This window comes from Natrix helvetica (genome assembly GCF_964273705.1).
Source record: "Natrix helvetica genome assembly, chromosome: 2".
Taxonomy (NCBI): domain Eukaryota; kingdom Metazoa; phylum Chordata; class Lepidosauria; order Squamata; family Natricidae; genus Natrix; species Natrix helvetica.
In genome coordinates, this window is record NC_138552.1 from 15,567,346 (window position 1) to 15,590,340 (window position 22,995).

A 22,995-nucleotide genomic window follows, 5' to 3' on the forward strand; every position below is an offset into this window, starting at 1 on the left:
TTTCCATCTGCCTATCTCTACCAGGACTATTTCACCCGTTTCATCTGGATGTATGTGGTTTTGGCTAACTTACATTAACATCGACAGCACCCACTTGATGAGCGCTGGCCCTTTATTATGCTTTACTCGAGAGTAGACCTGCTGCTACTGCGAGAGTCCCCCCTCTCGCAGCTATGGCCTCCAGCCCTTTCAAGGGCCCACCTCGAGGACGGGTTTGTTAACCCAGAGAGGTGGAGGAAGCGTGCTTTAAGGGGTTTTTTAGTTAATTGTTTTTTAAAATTTATAAAGGGTTTTAAGGGTGGGGGGGGGAAGGACCAGATCAGGAGTGATAGTAGAGCCAGGCAATTAGGTGTGGTCGAAAGAGGAAGGAATGGAGCGGGTGAGGAAAGGGAGGATAACATTCCATTACAGGGCTCTTTGATACCAACGGTCGTGGGGAGGGGCAGGTGCGAGGACACATTAAGAACGCGCAGTCGGTTGGGAGACCGGGGTTTTTGGTCATTCCCGGTCGTTTGTACCAACCCCTGCATACTAGGTGGTCAGGTTCCACAGGCCCAAGGCCTGAGACTGCTGTTATGCAACGCGAGGTCCGTTGTTAATAAGGCCCCCCTCATTCATGATCTTATCTTGGAGGGGGAGCCGGACCTCGCAGGAATAACCGAGACCTGGTTGGGCTCCGAGGGAGGTTTACCCCTCGTTGAATTGTGCCCACCAGGTTATCGAGCATTTCATCAGCCTCGGGCCCAGGGGAGGGGCGGCGGGGTAGCAGTGATTATTCGGGAAGACCTTGAGCCGAGAGAGTTCACCGTGCCACAGACATCCGGGTGTGAGTCCCTTGTTGTGAGATGGGGCCCAGGGAGGCAGTTGGGCCTGCTGATAGTATACCTGGCTCCTCGCTATACATCAGCGGCCCTGCCTGAACTCCTTGAGCTGATCTCATCGGTGGCGATTGAGACCCCCAACCTTATAGTGATGGGGGATTTCAATCTGCCGTCGATGGGAGAAGCGTCTGAGGGGGTTCGGGAGTTCATGGCTTCCATGACAGCCATGGACCTGACCCAGTTAATTCAGGGCCCTACTCACGAGGGAGGCCACACGCTGGACCTTGTTTTTGTCTCAGGCCGGTGGATGAGTGATCAGGGAATAGGGGACTTAGCCATTACTCCCCTGTCATGGTCGGATCACTATCTTCTCCGGCTGGACTTCCCTGGTGCTACCCCACACCGCGAGGAGGCGGAACCGGAAGGTATTAGATGGTTCCGCCCCAAGCGCCTGTTGGAACCAGATAGGTTCCAGACGGAGCTTGGGCCACCTCCTGTGGATTTGACCCGCCCCCGAGTGGAGGACCTGGTAGACGCATGGAATAGTGCGACTACCGGGGCCCTGGACCGGGTGGCGCCTTTGCGGCCTCTCCTGCGGCGACGAACCACCCTGGCTCCCTGGTTTACCGAGGAGCTAAGGGTGATGAAACGCCAAAGGAGACGCCTAGAGAGTCGTTGGAGATCCTCTCGTTCCGAATTTGACCGAGCACAGGCACGAGCCTACTTGAGGACGTACCTTGTGGCATTAAGAGCGGCCAAACGTCAACATTGCGCCGCCCTTATTGCGTCTGCAGATAACCGCCCTGCCGCCTTGTTTCGGGTGACTCGTTCCCTCTTGTTTGAGAGGCCGCGGGAAGCCCCTTTACAGGGTAGAGCAGAGGAGTTTGGGAAATATCTACATGACAAAGTCGCTCAAATCCGGATGGGATGGACCCCCTTCAGTGGTTCAGTAGAGACGCCCGTGGCGAGTCTTGAGGGTCCGCTTTGGGAGGAGTTTGATTCGGTTGCCATCGAGGATTTGGACAGGTTGCGTGGACGTCTGCGACCCACCACATGTTTATTGGACCCGTGTCCCTCCTGGCTTGTACTGGCATCCTGGGAGGTTACACGTGACTGGCTCCTGGTCCTAGTGAACACTTCGTTGGGTGAGGGGTCTCTACCAGCCGCCTTGAAAGAGGCGGTGGTGAGACCCCTGCTCAAGAAGTCTTCCCTGGACCCGACGGACCTAGTCAATTACCGTCCAGTCTCCAACCTTCCTTTTTTAGCGAAGGTTGTAGAGAGTGTGGTGGCACAGCAGTTCCCACGCCACCTGGAGGAAAATGATTATCTAGACCCGCGCCAGTCCGGCTTCCGACCCGGGCACAGCACGGAGACGGCCTTGGTCGCATTGGTGGATGATCTCTGGCGGGCCAGAGATAGGGGTTGTTCCTCTATCCTGGTCCTATTAGACCTCTCGGCGGCTTTCGATACCATCGACCATGGTATCCTGTTGCACCGGCTGGAGGGGTTGGGAGTCAGGGGCACCGTGTTACGGTGGTTTGGCTCCTACCTCACTGACCGGACGCAACGTGTGTTGGCAGGGGAGCAGAGATCGACCCGGAGGCCTCTCACATGTGGAGTGCCACAGGGTTCGGTACTCTCGCCTCTCCTGTTCAACACATACATGAAACCGCTGGGCGAGATCATCCGTGGTTTTGGGGTGGGATATCATCTGTATGCTGATGACACTCAGCTATACATCTCCACCCCAAACCACCCCAATGAGGCCATCGAAGTGATGTCCCGGTGTTTGGAGGCCGTACGGATCTGGATGGATGGCAACCGACTGAAACTCAACCCTTCCAAGACGGAGTGGCTGTGGCTTCCGGCGCCCCGGTTCAACCAGGTGTTTCCATCTCTGGCCATTGGGGGCGTGCAACTAGCCCCTATGGAACAGGTGCGCAATTTGGGCGTCCTCCTGGATGCCCGGCTGTCCATGGATGACCATGTAACAGCCGTGGCAAGGGGGGCGTTCCATCAGGTTCGCCTGATGCGCCAATTGCGCCCCTTATTGGACCGGGATGCCCTACGCACAGTCACCCATGCGCTGGTGACGTCTCGCCTGGACTACTGCAATGCTCTCTACATGGGGCTTCCTTTGAGATGCACTCGGAGACTACAGTTGGTCCAGAACGCGGCCGCGCGGGTGATCATGGGGAGGACTAGATTCTCCCCTGTAACACCTCTCCTGCGCGAGCTGCACTGGCTTCCTGTGGTCTTCCGAGTGCGTTTCAAGGTCTTGATTATGATCTTTAAAGCGCTCCATGGCACAGGGCCTAGTTACATGCAGGATCGCATCCTGCCCCACACATCCCTACGACCAATCCGCTCTCACAGAGAGGGACTTCTCCGGGTGCCGACCGCCAAACAGTGTCGGGGGGCGACACCCAGGAGCAGAGCCTTCTCTGTGATGGGCCCAGCCCTGTGGAATGACCTCCCCCGGGACATCAGGATTACTTCCGATCTCCGCTCCTTCCGTGTACAACTGAAAACCCACCTCTTCCAACTATCTGGCCTGGCTCAACCGTAATTTTCTCGTACTCCTCCTGACTGTCTGTTTTTTAACATTTTGAATTTGGATTGTACATGGGGTTTTGTAATTAGGGTATTTTAATGGTTTTTAATTGTCTATGTATTGTATCTGTTAACCTCCTCCGAACATGTGTGTCTTTGTACTTATGTATGTCATGGATTTATGTAAATGTTATATGTTTTTTACTCCATTGTACGCTGCCCCGAGTCCTTTTCGGAAAGGGAGCGGCTAATAAATTTAAATTATTATTATTATTATTATCTGCCCCATTCATATATCTCCATCAAAGCAAAAAACAAAACAAAACTCTGAAGTTTCCTTACTACTCAAAAGTATCATTGAATTCAGTGCGGCTTCATCCCAGATAGGGAAGGTTCTATAGGCTTACAATATGCACTTCTATAAAAAATATATATCTCTAAGAAAGATTCAAGAACACTTAACCTGGGTTCATACGGCACACTAAATCATAATTTAATGTAAACCCATTATTGCAATTCCATAATTTTATTGTAATCCCCTCCCCCAGTCATTTAAGTAAGATATTGTAGATGGTATAGAAGTGTGATTAATAATGGAGACCTGCTGGCACAGTAGTTAAAGTGTAGCATTGCAGGCAAATTCTGCTCACAGCCTGGAGTTTGATCCTGATGGGGCTCAAGGTTGACCCAGCCTTCCAGTCTTCCCAGGTCATTAAAATGAGGACCCAGATTGGTGAGAGCAATATGCAAATAAGGCTTACATTGTAAATTGCCTAGAGCAGTGATGGCGAAAGATGCCGAAAAGGGAGTGTGCGTGCTTATGTGGGCCACAGCCTGGAAGAGGAGCTGCCCTGGGCGCATGCGCGTGCCCAAAAATGAACTTCTGGTTTCCGGCACGTGCATGTGCGCCAGCCAGCAAGTTGCCTGGATTTTTGGTGCGCAGGCGTGTATGATGATCAGTGCACATTGGCCAGTGCACATTCTGGAAGACCAGATCTTCCAGCTTCCAGCACTGCTGCACGCACAAAAGCCAGGTGATCATCGCCTGCGCATGTGCGCCAGAAACCCAGAAGAGAAACGGGTTACGCCACATGTCAGGCGCTCCGTGTGTCCAAAGTGGCATAAGTTCCATAGGTTCGCCATCACAGGTATATATACAGGCCTTAACAATATTCCAATCAGCCAGTAAATATGCAGTGTCTATAAAAAGAAAAAAAACACAACCCTATTGTATAAGAAGTGACTCCTTTAACAATATACTTAAATACTATCTAGAAAAAATGATGTATTTATTGATGATGCTCTTGGGCCATGATTAGATATAGCAGTAACACTGTATTAACTTCATTGATTTCTTTCAACTGAAATCAATGTTTTTAATGTGTTTATGTATGTTGGGAAGTTAAAGACACCATATACAGGTAGTTCTCTACTTACAAGGGTTCATTTGGTGATCTTTTAAAGTTACAACAGCCCTGGAAAAGTGACATGATGATTTTTCACACTTATGACCGTTGCAACATCCCCATGGTCAACGTGGTCAAAATTTGAATGTTTGGCAACTGACTCATATTTATGACGGTTGCAGTCTCCTGGGGTCATGTGATCACATTTTGTACATTCTGACAAGCAAAGTCAACGGCGAAGCCACATTCATTGAATAACTATGGTACTAACAACTGCAATGATTCATTTAACAACTGCAGAAAAATAATGTAATAAAATAGGGCAAAATTCACTTAGCAAATGTTTTGCTTAGGAACAGAAATTTTAGGCTCAATTGTGGTCATAAGTTGAGGACTACTTGTTTTCACTAAATCAAGTTTCGCGTTTCACAGTATTTTCCAATTGCAAGAATCAGTGGATACTATTTTGATCCAATGACAAAATCCAAAACTTAAAATGATCAAGATTAAGCTGACCAGCTATAATTAATTTGCAGCCAAAGTAAAAGAAATGTTCAAAAATTATTTAAAGAACTTAATCATTAATATATACGTTACATTTGTTGCAAAATGTATTGATATTTTTTTTAAAAAATTCTTCAGCCCCAAATTTTGGGCACTTGTTAATCAAAATTCATGTTAATGAATTTCCATTAATATATTTTTGACTAACTCATTCCCAGGATAACAGGTCCTTCTTTTGTACATTAATGTACATCATGGTTTTTTTTTTCTTTTAAATAAGCTTTGGGATTTATATTGTCTAATATTGTCTGTTCTGAACATGGACAGACATACACATTTTTTACATGTTTGTATGTATTTGCCTATCCTATTTAGGCTATAAGATGCAGGTGATAAATATTAGCTTTTATTTGTGTTTTCTACCATGAATAAAGTATAAATCTTTTGCCTGTAGGAATGCATGGACTATACCCGTGATGGTGAAATTAGGCCACGCGTGCTACAGGTGGCATGCGAAGCCATTTCTTAAGGTACACGAGGAGGCTCCCGAGGGCAAAAAACGGCCCTATGGGCAACCGGGAAGTCTGTTCCCGAACTTCCGGTTTGCGAGTTGGCCCAACACACAAACTGGAAGTCAGAAAACGGGCAGTTTCTCGCCTCTAGAGGTCCTCCAGTGGGGCGGGGGGGGGGCATTTTTGCCCTCCCCAGGCTCCTAGAAAGTCTCTGGAGCCTGGGGAGGGCGAAAAATGGGTCGTCCATGCCATTGTGCGCCAAAAGCAGGGGGAAGAGCGCATAGAATTATGGATGTGGGCGCGCTCATGACCTGCCACACACTTCTGCTTTTGTCACGCGATGGCAAAAAGTTTAGCCATCACTGGACTATACTTAATAATTCCGTCTTTTTGTGAATAAACCTTTGGACTGTTTATAGAAGTGATAGTGATATATGTTAATTAGAATTTCTGGTGAGTTCCTCTCAAGCTAGCTCGCAAACAGAAGGCAAGAATTAACCATGATTTCCAGTTTTGGCTTGGCTCACGAGTTTGAGTTTATAGGTATTACAGAGCCCAAGGTTTGCTTAGCTAGGAATAGCAGTCCCCAAAATATTGTGTTCATGTTCACATTAAATCCTGTGTTACTGTATTGTGTAAACATACTCTCCATGAGTGCATACGTTTGGATCTGACTTCATGTGTTGTGTGAACTTGGTTGATTTATTTAATTAATGTTAAAAAATGGCTGTTGGGGAAATGCCATAATGAAACCTGTAAGCCATTTGTGTGAGCTTAGCTGCTTTTAGAAAATCAAAGGGGCAGTTTCAGTCTCATTATTATGAAGAACACTCCATAGCAGCAGTGAAGCAATAATTATTGCCTGGAGTTAAGTGGGTTGTGAACAAAGATTGATCTGAGTGGGAAGTTAGCCACAACGCTGCTTGTTATGATACTCCACCAATAAAACGGAATTTTGAGAATAATTATATTCCAAAAGTGCAAGAATTAACTCATATTTTCCATATATGCCTTTATCTCTTACACCTCAAACTTCTGTTCATTTTAAAGCTAGACTGGATCTAAGCCCCAATTCGAACACTGATGCTGAACTCAAACGTAAGAACAATATGGAAATGTTACACCACTTGAGGGATACACCTCAATCTCTCTGTCTAGACCAGGGATGTCCAAACTTGGGAACTTTAAGACTTGTGGACTTCAACTCCCAGAATTCCCCAGCCAGCCATGCTGGCTGGGGAATTCTGGGAGTTGAAGTCCACAAGTCTTAAAGTTCCCAAGTTTGGACACCCCTGGTCTAGATTAAAGGGATGGGATTAGCATTGACTAGTCCCAAATCTCTTATTTTGCAAGCTTAGACAAATCAGCCGAATGTTAGTGATATTTCAAGATGCGCTTGGTATGTTGTATAGTTGTATCTGAGAATGTAAGGAAGCGGTATAAACCCCTCCATGACAGTTACTGTATTGGATTCACCTAGGCGTGTGTGACAAGTTCAGGTATATACAGAGGAAGAGTATGTACAGTTAGTCTTTAACTTGAAACTATTTACTTGGTGACTTTTCAAAGTTACAACGGCACTGAACAAAGCACTGTCTTTCTTATGACTGTTTTTCACACTTACGACAGTTGTAACATCCCTGTGCTCAAAATTTGGATGCTTGGCAACTGGCATGTATTTATGACAGTTGCAGTGTCCCAGGGACATGTGAACATTTGTGACCTTCTGACAAGCAAAGGCAATGGGGAGAAGTCAGATTTACCTTAGAAGAGTGTTACTAACTTAACACTACAGTCATTTACTTAGCAACTCTGGCAAGAAAGGTTGTAAAATGGGGCAAAACTCACTTAATCACTGTCTTGCTTAGCGACGGAAATGTTGGCCTCAGGTGTGGGTCGACTGCCTGTCTTACGGTGCCGGCCAACACAGAAAAATAATAATCTTTTTCTCTATAAAGAGTTTCAATTTTCTGAGGTCTTCTCGGGAAAGTTTGGATATGAAATTGAATAGGTACACTATGCTTCTTTTTCCTTGGATATGTATTGTTGGAGACTCCCCTAGGCAAAGTTTATCTTATGTCCATTCACTTTAATTCTTTAATCCATTTGCTTCTTTTTTACTTTAATCTCACTTTTGTAACACTTCCATTCTCAGTGGCTAGATCCAGGATAAGCCTCTAATCCCGTGATGGCGAATCTGTGGCACGCATGCCAGAAGTGGCACGCAGAGCCCCACACCGTCATCAGCCGTTCTTCCGGGTTCCATCGGACTCATGTGTGGTAGACAGCTGGTCTGGCACACATGCACACCGGCCAGCTTCTCTCTTCTGGGTCCCGGCACTCGCATGTGCGCCGGCCACCTAGTCTTCAAAGACCAGCTGGTGCACATGTGCACGCTTGAACCAAGATGAGATCAGGTGGCTGGTGCTCATGCGCATGATGGAACCCGGAAGAGCTGCTGGCTGCTGGGCGCATGCACACCGGCCAGCTGCTCTTTTCTGGGTTCAGGTGCTCCAGCATGTGCGTGCATGCTCCAGTTTTGGCACTCGGTGCCGAAAAGGTTAACCATCACTGTTCTAATCTAATGTTGTCTGACTGTTAACTAGACAGTGATCATAGTACAGGTAGCCCTTGACTTACAACAGTTCGTTTAGTGACAGTTCAAAGTTACAACAGCAGTGACATATGACTGTTTTTCACACTTACAACCATTGCAGCGTCCCCATGGTCACATGATCAAAATTCAGATGCATGGCAACTGACTCAGATTTATGACGGTTGCAGTGACCGTCTTGTGATCCCCTTTTGCAACTTTCTGGCAAGCAAAGTCAACAGGGGAAGCCAGATTCACTTAACAACCGTGTTACTAATTTCACAATTCCCTTAACAAGTGTTTCGTTTAGCAACAGAAAATTTGGGCTCAATTGGGATTGTTACCTGTACAAGATCTTTCTAGAGTCTCCACATCTTTTCTACATTGGTCACCATGATGTAGAAAAGATGTGGACACTCTGGAGAGAGTGCAGAGAAGAGCAACAAAGATGATTAGGGGACTGAAGACTAAAACATATGAAGAACGGTTGCAGGAACTGGGTAGGTCTAGCTTAAGAGAAAGAAGGACTAGGGGAGACGTGATAGCATTGTTCCAATATCTCAGGGGTTGCCACAAAGAAGAGGGAGTCAAACTATTCTCCAAGGCACCTGAGGTAAAACAAGAAGCAATGGGTGGAAACTAATCAAGGAGAGAAGCAACTTAGAGCTGAGCAGAAATTTCCTGACAGAACAATTAATCAGTGGAACAGCTTGCCTCCAGAAATTGTGAATGCCCCAACACTGGAAGTCTTTAAGAAGATATTGGATAGCCATTTGTCTGAAACGGTATAGGATTTCCTGCCTAGGCAGGGGGTTGGACTAGAGGACCTCCAAGGTTCCTTCCAACTCTGCTATTGTATTGTATTGTAAGATACGTATAGCATTTGCCACTGAAATCTCCCAGTTTCCCTGAATGGTCAAAATACTTAACATGTTTTGAATGGAACTGAGCATTTACTGGCTGGATTGAACTCTGCATGACCTTTCTGAGGTCACGCAGAGTTTGGATCAGATATTTTTAGGAGAGAATTACTTCCAATATTACTCATTAAACACTGAGATTATCCTGCACGAAAGCAGCACCTAAATTTATAAATGACCTGATTCAAATTATTATGGGGAAAAAAAACGCTTTGTTAGTAGTTTGCTCTTCTTCTCTTACTAACCTTAGTTCATTCAGAAGAATTAAAATGCCTTCAATGTTGTGTTACCTGCAGTTGTGAAGGATGCGATGGCATCGATCCACTTTAAGCCACTCCTTAGACGTACTCGCTGTATGTTCCCAAGATCATATTTCTAAAATCCCACTAAAGAAAATGAGTTCTTGATGTTTTTATTAAACTTTTGTATTTTCAGGCGTAAAACCATCATGGCGGGCAACAGCTTGGTCCTGCCAGTCGTGCTGTGGGGACACAAAGCTCCTACTCACTGTGTATCCACTTCGCTATTAATGGATGATGTTTCCATGATTGTCACAGGATGTCACGACGGGCAGATATGTCTATGGGACCTCTCTTCAGATTTAAAAGTAAGTTTAAATTGTGGAATTAGAAATTTTTCCCCGAAATAAATCAAGTGTCAGCGTTCCAAATATCATGCAGAATTAAATCAGAGTCCAAGGCAAAACTATCCTTAAAGTTCCAATTTAATAAGACAGACATGTTGGCATCGAACTGTGGAAATCCCAAATCTGAAAGCTTCCTGGGATTCCACCCAGTTGAAAGTTCATGAGCTTATCCCCACACCCATCAATCCATCACATGGTCCAATCTTCTTCGGCCACGCTGGCATCTCCACCTAGCTGGTTCCGGTCAGGTGCAGAGGTATGGAGACAAAAGATGATCTTGGGCTTCTAGAAAAGAATGACAACAACACATTCCACAATTCTACTCCTTTCTATTCCCCCCTCCCAATTACTACACTAATGAAACAGCATAAAGAAATAATAGAGAGTGTGGCAGGCCAAAGATCCTAAAAAGGAATATAACTGCAGGCCTGACATCAAGTTTTATTTGAAATGTTTTAGAAATATAGTCTTAAGTACATTTCTATACAATTCACTTTGAATTGGGTGCATGTTTTGTAATTTCTTGAAAAGGCGTTGCTAATAGTATCTTTGCGTTTCCCGGGAAAATCCTTACTTCCTAAACAAGAACAATCAATATATGTTATTGATATTCATAGGCTTGCTTTTGTGGGGCTGCTGATTATTTTTTTTTAAAAAAAACCATTAAATCGTGGAAAATCAATGAAAAGTGACTCCGCGGGGCTTCCTTTCTCCCATGACCCTTTGGAGGTCAGCATGCTTACACAAATTTAAAAAGAATAATTCAAATACTGATTTTGGAATGCAGCGTCTCTGTTTCTCCATCCTGCTTCTAAAAATGTACTACTGATTTATTTGTTTCTAAGGCAGGCAGACCGCTTGTAATTCAGACTGAGCCTTTGAGCAATTTTGACCTCCAAACAAATAACCTAGAGCAGTGATGGCGAACCTTTTTCTTACAGCGTGCCAAAGTTGCGCGCTCGCAGTATTGCGCGCACGTGCATGCCCACACCAATTGAATCCTCCCCACTCACCTGCAAGATCCTCCCACCTGCACTTGCACACATGCCCCCTCCTAGCTCCAGAGGCTTTCCTGAAGCCTGGGGAGTGCGAAAACGGCCTCCCCCGCCCCCTGGAAGCCGGGAACAAGCTTTTGGTTAGCCCGTTGGGGCCGTTTTTCGCCCTCCCCAGGCTTCAGGGAAGCCTCCGGAGGCTGTGGAGGGAAATTGCACTCACCTGCAAGACACACACACACCGCACTTGCATGGACGCCCCACTCCCCAGCCTCCGGAGGCTTCCCTGAAGCCTGGGGAGGGCAAAAAACGGCCCCAACAGGCCAACAGGAAGTTCATTCCCGGAATTCCGGTTGGCCATTGGGGCTGTTTTTTGCCCTCCCCAACCTCCGAAGGCTTTTCTGAAGCCTGGGGAGTGCGAAAACAGCCTCCCCCAACCCTCGGGAAGGGGTAAGAAATATGCGTGCGCCAGAGCTGATGGCTGACGTACCACCAAATATGGCTCCATGTGCCACCTGTGACACATGTGCCATAGGTTCGCCATCACGGACCTAAAATCTGAAATCATTGTTTTATATCCCTTTTTGTTCAATTTATATTGGCAGGTATTACGTTCAGTTGCATTTGCAGCCTATTTATGAAGAAACCTAATCTACTAACTTAATATTAAATTTATTAGTGATATCTATTCTGGTAAAGGGAAGGAAATTTCTCAGAATATATTTTCTGTTTTCTTCTTGTAACATTAAATAAGAAATAAAAAGGTGGCTAATCACATACAAAGTTTGGGTAGGCTATTCCCCGATTTTCATAGTTTTGGCTTTATCACGCTTCTAGCGGATAAAAAAAAAACCCGGTCCTCTGCAGTCACAACGTAAGCCTGAGATTGAAAATCAAGCTTGTCAGATGAAATGTGGATTTACAGGCGGCTGTTACGTATAAGCTGGGTTGATGGATTGGTAACTGGCTCACCAACCGCACTCAACGTGTAGTTCTCAATGGAACTGCATCTACATGGAGGGAAGTATGCAGTGGAGTACCCCAAGGCTCTGTTTTAGGCCCAGTACTCTTCAACATCTTCATCAATGATTTGGATGAGGGAATAAATGGGGAACTCATCAAATTTGCAGATGATACCAAGCTGGCAGGAATAGCCAACACTCCAGAAGATAGGCTTAAGATACAGAAGGATCTTGACAAACTTGAACATTGGGCACTATCTAATAAAATGAAATTCAATGGTGAAAAGAGTAAGGTTCTACATTTAGGCAACAAAAACGGAATGCACAGGTACAGTATAGGTGATACCATACTCAGTAGTAGTAACTGTGAAAGGGATCTTGGAGTCCTAGTGGACAACCATTTAAATATGAGCCAGCAGTGTGCAGCAGCTGCCAAAAAAGCCAACACAGTTCTAGGCTGCATCAACAGAGGGATAGAATCAAGATCACGTGAAGTGTTAATACCACTTTATAATGCCTTGGTAAGGCCACACTTGGAATACTGCATTCAGTTCTGGTCGCCACGATGTAAAAAAGATGTGGAGACTCTAGAAAGAGTGCAGAGAAGAGCAACAAAGATGATTAGGGGACTGGAGACTAAAACATATGAAGAACGGTTGCAGGAACTGTGTATGTCTAGTTTAATGAGGAGAAGGACTAGGGGAGACATGATAGCAGTGTTCCAATATCTCAGGGGTTGCCACAAAGAAGAGGGAGTCAAAGTATTCTCCAAGGCATCTGAGGACAGAACAAGAAGCAATGGGTGGAAACTAATCAAGGAGAGAAGCAATTTAGAACTGAGGAGGAATTTCCTGACAGTGAGAACAATTAATCAGTGGAACAGCTTGCCTCCAGAAGTTGTGAATGCCCCAACACTGGAAGTCTTTAAGAAGATGTTGGATAGCTATTTGTCTGAAACGGTATAGGGTTTCCTGCCTAGGCAGGGGGTTGGACTAGAAGACCTCCAAGGTCCCTTCCAACTCTACTATTGTATTGTATTGTATTGATAAAATCAGAAATGAGGAGCTGATAAGCCGCCTGGGAAAGCAAAGGGAAATCATCAAAACCATGAAAAAGCGAAAGTTAGAATATTTTGGTCATGTGATGAGACACCCAGAAAAATACACCATACCACTTAATCCTCCAGGAAAAAAAATGAAGGCAAACAAGATCCAGGCAGAAAAAGAACACAACGGCTTCAAAATCTAAGGGATTGGTTTAGACAAAACTCAGCAGCACTTTTTCGTGTGGCTGTTGATAAAAATAGGATCGCCCAACATGATTGCCAACGTCCGATGATGGATATGGCAGAAGAAGAAGAAGACGATTCCCCAGTTTTAATTTGTGATTCATTTAGAAGAAAAAGCTGTAAAATCTTAGCAAATACCTCCTAGCAGTGTGATTGCACTGGATTCTTTTATTCCCCATGCAGTGAACAGGGCCTAATTGGCTGCTCTTTTGGAATGCACAGTGCAGTGTCAAATAGAGCTCCAAAGGACTACCTTGACCATCCTTCACGTATTGAACCAAAGACTTCAGTTTTCATGAATTGCAAATAAATCCACCTGTGCAACTGTCTTCCAAAGAAATATTCATTACCTTTAAAATGAATTTTGAAAGAGCAAGATGAATGATATTTGGGGATTTGTGTGATGCAGGCCTTTTATTCGGAATAATTAAAGCTATATCAAAGCCCTTTGTGGCAGTAAATTATTCACCTTCCATACATAGTGTTGCCATCAGGCTAAAGACCTTGAGAATTGGATCACTTCCTATGCAGTCAATTGTAATTTCGGAAGGCAATTTAAACACTTAATGAGAGATCACAACTTTGGAATAGCTTTGCCAAATTGACAGTCTTCATGCTTGAATGACTTGTGCGACCTACTTTTCAAAATTATCATAAAGAATACGGTTTTCTCAACTTTTCATACTTTGTTTTTCCAAATCCCTTGAGATAGTAATTATTCACTCATAATTGGGGAAATAAAGGTAATAGCAATAGCAATAGATTTATATGCCGCTTTACTGTGCTTTACAGCCCTCTCTAAGCAGTTTACAGAGTCAGCGTATTGCCCCCAACAATCTGGGTCCTCATTTTACCAACCTCGGAAGGGTGGAAAACTGAGTCAACCTTGAGCCTGATGGGATTTGAACTGCCAAATTGCAGGCAGCTGGTAGTCAGCAGAAGTGGCCTGCAGTACTGCACTCTAACCACTGCGCTACCGTGGCTTTTGTCAAACCTCCAACATGTCCCAAAAAATAAAGTCCAAGGTATCCATCTTCTTTTCAAAGTCTATTTATTAAGTAGATATTAAATTGGCAAGGGCTTGGTGTAATTCGAACTCTGGACAGGATCCGGAATTGCACCCAATAAGAGCAAAACTATGAAACTTCTGCCCTGAGTCGGACCCTCCAATCAATCCTCATTCCAACAGCCCAGTGACTCCAAACTCCACCTTCATCCAGCTGCAGGCATCTTCTCTATTCCCATGGGAAAAGAATACCTAGACACAACATTCCTCCTTTATCCTTACAACCCCCCTTTCAACAGTTAGCAGGTGAAGTGTTATTAAATTCATTTACTTACAAACATAAAAGCTAATTTAAAAAAAAATGCAAAGGCTACAATAAAATATGGCTACCCGTATGCCATCTTCAGGGTCGACGGGTATGAAAAGTTTACAAATGTGTGTATTATTCTCATGCCTTCGACAATGCTTTCTATATATTTTTTTAGTAATATTTGAAATTGAATAATTGAGTTATTTGTGTCTTTTTTCCCCCCTCCCTGATTCTAGATAAATCCTAGAGCTCTCTTGTTTGGCCATACAGCATCAATCACTTGTTTATCCAAAGCCAGTTCTTCAAGTGAGAAACAGTATATAGTGAGTGCATCTGAAAGCGGGTAAGGATTTGTTTTTGAGCCACGTTTTCTGTTGATTGACTGAATTGTTTTAGGTCTCTTATAAATACAGGAATAAATATTAGCTTAAAATCTGTTTGGGCAATATTTTTTTGCCTTCAGAGGCAGTCCAGGTATAATTTTTGCATCCTCCTCCTACCCCTTCCTAAAATGATCAATCAATAAACAGCAGAGTACCAAATAATGATTGCTTAACATTTATACCAATGTTGCCTTCTTTTTCTTCCTATAGAGAAATGTGCCTTTGGGATGTGAATGATGGAAGGTGCATTGAATTTACAAAATTAGCCTGCACTCATACCGGCATACAGGTAAATACTTTTAAGGGTGGATTAAACTACAGGTAATCCTTGACTTACCCACAGTTCATTTAATGACTGTTACAGTTACAATGGCACTGACAAAAATGGACTTACGACCATTTTTCACAGTTACGACCATTGCGGAATCCCCATAATCGTGTGATCAAAATTCAGACGGTTGGCAATTGGTTCGTACTTATGACCTTTGCTGGGTCCCAAAGTTGAGTGATCCCCTTTTATGACCTGACAAGCGAAGTCAATGGGGAAACCAGATTCACTTAACAACCAGGTAACTAACTTAGCAACTGCAGTGATTCACTTAACTGTGGGAAGAAAAGTCATGAAATGGAGCAAAACTCACTTAACAAATGGGTCACTTAACAGAAATGTTGGTCTCCACTGTGGTTCTAAGTCGAGGACTTCCTGTAGTTATGTATAAATATAAATATAAACAAATACATAGGCTTTAGTGTATTAAACTCCTTTTGAGCTTTTCTTTAATCTGATATGGTTTTGAAGTGACTCAAGTACACAATCTAATATCTGTATTAGATAAGTATTTTTATGTGATGAAATATTTGAAAACTAAAACCATTAATAATCTTCTGGATAATCGGCAAAACAACCACAAAGAAATAAATAAATTATGGCTATATTGTGAGACAGTTAAAGGCACCTGTTTTTGCTGTCTTTTAGGAGCCAGCTGGAATGCAGAAATAGTGAAAGTCAGGTAATTTGTTATAGGGTAAATCTGATTTAAATAAAATTGATTTAAATAATGATTTATATCACTAGTCAGGAAAACTCAGTTTAATGATTTACTGGGCCAGGAAGATTCCATTAATCATTATTTTCTCCTCACGTGTGGAGTGCCACAGGACGGGTCGGTCCTCTCCCCTCTCCTGTTCAACACATACATGAAACCGCTGGGTGAGATCATTCGAGGATTCGGGGTTGAGTGCCATCTGTATGCAGATGACACTCAGTTATACATTTCTACCCCGAACCACCCCAACGAAGCCGTCGAGGTGATGTCCCGGTGTCTGGAAGCCGTGCGGGTCTGGATGGGCGACAACAGACTCAGACTCAACCCTTCCAAGACGGAGTGGCTGTGGCTACCGGCGCCCCGCTTTAGCCAATGTGTTCCATCTCTGGCCATTGGGGGGGTACAACTGCCTCCGGTGGATAGGGTACGCAATTTGGGCGTCCTCCTAGATTCCCGGCTGTCGCTAGATGATCATGTGACGGCCGTGGCTAGGGGGGCGTTCCATCAGGTTCGCTTGATGCGCCAATTGCGTCCCTTACTGGAGCGGGACGCCCTTTGCACAGTCACTCATGCCCTAGTGACTTCTCGCCTTGATTACTGTAACGCTCTCTACATGGGGCTCCCCTTGAGATGCACCTGAAGGCTCCAGCTGGTCCAGAATGCAGCCGCGCGGGTTATGGGGAGTACTAAGTACTCCCATGTAACACCTCTCCTGCGCGAGCTGCACTGGCTACCTGTGGCCTTTCGGGTGCGTTTCAAGGTGTTGATTGTCATCTTCAAAGCGCTCCATGGCTCGGGACCTAGTTATTTGCGGGATCGCATTCTACCCCATACATCCCTGCGACCAATCCGCTCTCACAGAGAGGGCCTCCTCCGGGTACCATCCGCTAAACAGTGCGGGCGGGCGGTGCCTAGGAGTAGGGCCTTCTCTGTGATGGGCCCAACCCTCTGGAACGACCTCCCCCCCGATATTAGAACCACCTCTGATCTCTGCTCCTTCCGCAAGAAACTCAAGACCCACCTGTTTCGAGTAGCAGGTCTGGCTTAATTACAACCATAATCGTAACTGCATTTAACATCTATTCAAACCTTCCTGGATGGCTTTTTAAATTTTTAAATTTTATATTGAGGTTTTAATGGGTTTTAAAATTGTTCTTAATATTTAATTGGTTTTGGGATTTTATAACAGACCGTGTGTGTGAGTTGTTTATGTTGCATGTCTTATGTCTTATGTCATTTTATTGTTTTGATTACGAATGGTCTGTACACCGCCCCGAGTCCCTACGGGGAGAGGGGGCGGTCTATAAATTAAATAAACTAAACTAAACTAAGATATTTGATACAAGCTTATTATTATTTACTCGGAAAAAAGAAGCAGTGTTCAGTTTTAGGTGGTAGGCACTCACCTTTATTATAAAGCAACATTTTTACATTAATTTTCATTGAATTCATTAACAGGATTGATGGTTTGATCATTTTATTTAGTATCCAAGTGGGTATGCACATGTGAATGATTAGAATATGAAATAACTCCAGGTGAATTAATCAGGAATGTTTACCATAATTATTGTTCTAAACAGTTGTATGAGCTTTGCAAAAAAAAGATCCTGCGTTTTGTTCAATACCTCTTTGAACGCTTACTGTCATCTATCTTTTGTATTTTCGGCGGTTAATACTTTCTGAGCAAGCTAGGTTGATTTTTAACAAAACGATTAAAGAAAAATTTGCAGATCTAATACAAATTCTAAAAAAAAGGGTGTCAATTAATTCATCTTTAAAAATCATTTGTTTCTGCTCCCCTGGATTGATGGCTGCAATGCTGTGTTAACATAAACGACTAAGCTGTTATGAGCATGCATGATACTTATAAAGAAAAAAAACTGATTATTTGGTATTTGGGCTACTGAATACTGTATTAGACTGGCTTTGATCTCATTCTTCCCTTCTCTTTTAGTTCTATCAATTCACAGCTGGGACGCAGCGTGAAGGGAGATTGTTGTGTCATGGCCATTATCCAGAAATTCTTGTTCTGGATGCTACCAGCCTTGAAGTTCTTTACTCCTTGGTGTCGAAGATTTCTAAGGACTGGATCAGTTCTATGAGCATTATTCGATCTCGCAGAACACAAGGTGAGCCAATAACCATAGTCCAGGTGCTTATTTTTCAGGAATTGTCTTAGCAACCATGAATAATAATAACAACACATGAAACTTGTATGCCACCTGACTTCAAACAACTGCCTCACAACAATCCAAGACATTACAGTGAAATCAATAAACAATAAAAGATGAAATGAAGTGAGGGGCCTCCCGGTCCCTTGTCAAAGTCCTGGGTGGAACAATAATAAAGGAACAAATTAATAAATCATTAAAAAAGCAAGGCATGAATCAGTTCAGTCTCATCTGAATTTGGCTTTGCACAATTCTTGTTGATGCCATGACTATTTTATATTTTATGTGTTATTTCATTTACTTCATTTTATATTGTTTTATTATTGTACTAGCTGGTAACCCAGCATTGCCTGCATATTTATTTATTGGGGGAAAATGTCCGGACTAAATGTAATTTCTAATGTTGGATTTTCCCCCTTACCAGAGGGAGCCCCCTTGTGGAGTACTGTGAAGCCGTTACCTTGGCAACTCCACTGCACTGTGCAGTAGAAGCCATTTTACGGCAGTACAGTAGAAGCCATTTAAAGGCACAACAGGTTGTATCTTAACTGAACACACACCCTTTGGGGTGTCTTACCCCCACAGTATTTTTCTCCAGAGAGCAAATGATCTGTGTACCAAGTTTGGTTGAAATTGCTCAAGGCTTTCTAGAGTTATGTTGGAACATACACACACACACACAGCCATTTTTATAGAGAGAGATTTAGATTGTGTATTGTAAACCATTTAGGGTACACTAAATAGTTAGCATACAACTATTGGTAATAAATTCATTTAAAACAATGTTAGGATGTAATCTTACGTTTAAAGCCAAGATTAAGGAATGGTTTGCATATGCGTAAAATCTAAATCCGTTAGACCCAATGAGGAGATCAATCAACAAAAACCCAGTCTCCACCTTCAATTTGAAAGAGGAGGAGTCAGAGGAATTCTGGGCCATAAGCAATTCCATAATACAAGTACAGCCCCCCAAAGGCTGAAAATTTCATGTACCTTCATGAAATCTTCAGCCTTTTTAGATTAGGTAACTTAATCATTGCACCATATGCTTAATGTAGAATGAGAAAATATCAAGAATATGGGAAGTTGCCTTTCATCAAATCAGTTCTTTGTTCAGTTTCCTTTGGCTGCGGTAGCTGTTCATCAAAGACTGAACAGAATATTTTGCTCCTGAGACTGGAGACTGGATCTAAAATCCTTTGTATGTCAAGAAATTGGTTTTATGCTTACCAAACATCATGTGTATTCCCCTGAGCTTCTCAGCTCATGAATGTGAGCTATAATAAATGCATTTCTTAGGTTTTATCCTCAGCATTTTATTTTCATTGTGTGGATCAGATAAATGCTACTGAATTTATGAAATAATTCCGACTCTCTTGTGGGATAATGATTTTTTTCTTCTTCTCTAGAGGACACTGTTGTAGCAGTATCGGTGGCTGGCATTCTCAAAGTATGGATTGTAACTTCTGAAGTGAGTCACATACAGGTAAGGAAAAACAAATATAGCTTTATAGTGATGAGCTTCTTTTTTCCAGTATTGGCTGTTTGATTGACTTATTTTTTCAGTGCTGTGTTACCCTTGAAAGATTTTTATCAATACCGCTTGGACTTATATACTGCTTTACAGTGCTTTACAGCCCTCTCTAAGCAATTTACAGAGTCAGCCTATTGCCCCCATCAATTTAGGTCCTCATTTTACCAACCTCGGAAAGATGGAAGGCTGAGTCAACCTTGAGCCTGGTGAGATTCGAACTACCAAATTGCAGGCAGCTGGCAGTCAGCAGAAGTAGCCTGCATTGTTCCCACTGTGCCATTGCAGCTCATAGTTTCAACAGTATTTCTGTTTCTGCTCAGATATGCTATCCTTGATGCTCGGCGGTTATTTAAAATTTATTGAGTGGAAGGTTTGTTTGTTTTTCCTAAACTATGATTAGGGTAAAATTCATTTATGCCAGGGGTATCAAACTGATGGCCTGCCAATGGAATGTGTCACGTGTAGCCCACACCCACCACAGCTCCGTGAAGGGGGAAAATGTGACAATATATCATATGACGGCAACGTGACGCTGTGAGATTGACACCAGAGATTGACGCAGACAGAGAAGATTTGATATTGTAAACTGTGGATTAAATGTGGATTCACTTTTCAGTTTCAGTTTTAGTTCTTCAGTTCTTACCCTGGGCTCAGTTTTCCCCCAACAACAGTTGAATACTAAATACAACTGTGTACTGTAATGGAATTTGAAAACGATACGCTGAATTTAAAAACAAGAAATATATACGGCCAAACGTATTTTTATTTTGAAATCAATCCTTCAAGCTAGGATTCAAGGCTAGAGAAGGAACAAGACAAAGAAAAATGGAAAAGAGCAATTTAGGAAGGAGGAGTAGAGAAATGAAAGTTATATTGTAGATTATTTGCATAAAAGACTTTAAACCTCTCCTTACTTTTAATCTCTTTCAAGGATACGGAACCAATCTTTGAAGAGGAATCTAAACCAATTTACTGTCAGAACTGCCAGAGCATTTCCTTCTGTCCATTTACCCAAAGATCACTTTTGGTAGTTTGTTCTAAATACTGGAGGGTAAGGATAACCAGTTAAGTGAAAGCTGGTATTTCTTTATTGTTCAATCTGCTGTACTCAAATTGTCATGAGGCAAACATGAAATATATGTATATATCTCCAGACAGCCAGACTCTAAATTGATTAGTCTATGGTGATTTCTCTGCATAACTAATTGCCTCAGGGTACATGAGTTCACATTTGTAGTTGCTGGACTGCTACTTTTATAGAAAACTACAACCATTTAGCCAGAAGTTAAAATAATCTTTAATAGAATACTCACAATGCTTTTGTTTTCAAACTTTTTCCTTTTTTTTTTTTTTTTGGGAGAGACTTACCTCTTGATATCGAATATATACTTTTTGCAGTGCATCTTGCCTCCTTGTTTGGTTTCTCATACATGAGAACAATATTTTTTTTTCTGCAGTTTTTTGATTTGCTGAATTGAAAAGTTTTATTGATGGTTTATACTTTTGTTGTGTGTTTCTAAAAATGTTCTTTAGGTACCCTAAAGATATCAATGGAGTGTCTTTTCCTTTTTTTCATTGAAAGGGTTTACTAAACAAATGCCTTTTCTAATAAATAAAGCATGAATTACAGCCACTACAAGAAAGGCTATTTGTATTTATGTGTATTTCTTAATTTACAACCAATTTATGTTACTGCAATTACTTTTCTTTAGGTTTTTGATGCTGGAGATTATTCCTTGTTATGCTCAGTTCCAAGTGAAAATGGACAGACATGGACAGGAGGTGATTTTGTGTCAGCAGACAAATTGATAATATGGACTGAAGATGGACAAAGTTTTATATATAAACTGCCAGCCAGGTATGTGAAAGGGCATAAATAAATAAATAAATATTACTATCCAGAGTTCTGTGTGTACAGATAGAATGACGGATAGTGATACTAATAAATTAGTTTATCAAACCATGCATTTTTTTTTTACTGATCTGTCATTAGAACAGAGAGGACCTTTGGTGATATGGTTAAGGCATCAGGCTAGAAACCAGGAGGTCATGAATTTAGTCCTGCTTTAGACACCAAACTAGCTAGGTGACCTTGAGCCATTCACTTTCTCTCAGCCCTAGGAAGGAGGCAATGGCAAACCACTCCTTGCAAACTTGTCAAGAAAATAGCACTTAGACTTATATGCTGCTTTATAGTGCTTTGTAGCCCTCTCCAAGCGGTTTACAGAGTCAGCCTGTTGCCCCCCAACAATCTGGATCCTTATTTTACCAACCTCGGAAAGATGGAAGGCTGAGTCAACCTTGAGTTGGTCAAAATCAAACTGCTGGCAGTTGGCAGAATTAGCCTGCAATACTGCACTCTAACCATTGTGCCACCACAGCTCCTTGGACATATTTGATTGGAACAACGACAGAAAAGTAGAATATCTCCCAGTAGTCTGAACTTGGGCATTATAGGAAACTAGGATCAGCACTATTTCTTTCTATGTGCAGGATAGGATTTCTTTTTATGTGCAAGAAAAGAAGAGAGAGGGACTGTGATAGAGATAAATAAATAAGTTTGAACTGGCTTTATTGTGCAGTTTGTGATGCTGAATGAAGGATAAAGTTCATATTGTCAGTGTGTAGGTGGTTAGCTTTTTAAATTTCCCTGTGAGTAGTTGAATTTAGATCTGCAGAAATGTATTATTTCTACCTTTTTGCTAATTTTGTCAACTTAATTAGCAAACCAGCGCCTGAACTATACTTAAGTTTGGATAATGACTTTTACCTTTATGTAGAGGATTGCTGTTAGATTATATTGTACAAATAGATCCCGCATTTTAGAACCATTTTTCCTGCTGCTTTTCATGTGAATTTCTACATTATTTCCACATTTAGATTTAAAATATGAAATATAACCCCTTTCCTTTTTAACTCCATGTTTCTCAGCCTCGCACTTTAACATGTGTGGAATAACTCCCAGAATTCCCAATCCAAGAATTCTTAAAGTTGCTGACATTAAGAAATATTGCTCTAAACGATCTAGTCCATTATTATAATATGGATGCTAAAGCTGCAGTTTGGGGTATGTTTCTTAATTGTTATATGAGCAGGTAGATATAAACTTTCTGGTTTCCAGTTGCTTACCAGCTAGCAAGTCATTTCGAAGTGATGTTGGAAAAGTGATTGAAAACCTCAGTCCTCCTCAACTCTACTGTACTCTGGACCAAGGAGAGCAGAAAACAGACAAACAGGTAAAATTTGACCTGCTTTCTTGTTTAGAAGCTTTAGAAGCTAATAATTTGAAACACTTTTGAGATCATGGACAAGTTGCTGCTTACTTATATTTTGATGCCGATTTCATTC

At 42.6% G+C, this 22,995-nt stretch overlaps 1 protein-coding gene across 3 annotated transcripts in view; it reads left to right on the forward strand.

Annotated features, from left to right (window-relative positions):
- The window catches only part of WDR7 (WD repeat domain 7), a 273,050-nt gene that overhangs the window by 10,683 nt on the left and 239,372 nt on the right, over positions 1-22,995 (forward strand). For all 3 annotated transcript variants that reach the window (XM_081943578.1, XM_081943577.1, XM_081943579.1), the window contains exons 2-9: positions 9,745-9,916; positions 14,750-14,856; positions 15,107-15,185; positions 17,897-18,071; positions 19,523-19,599; positions 20,579-20,698; positions 21,360-21,505; positions 22,769-22,883. In XM_081943578.1, coding sequence (XP_081799704.1) covers positions 9,758-9,916; positions 14,750-14,856; positions 15,107-15,185; positions 17,897-18,071; positions 19,523-19,599; positions 20,579-20,698; positions 21,360-21,505; positions 22,769-22,883 — 978 coding nt within the window. In that variant the 5' untranslated portion in view covers positions 9,745-9,757. The remainder of the gene's footprint in view (positions 1-9,744; positions 9,917-14,749; positions 14,857-15,106; positions 15,186-17,896; positions 18,072-19,522; positions 19,600-20,578; positions 20,699-21,359; positions 21,506-22,768; positions 22,884-22,995) is intronic.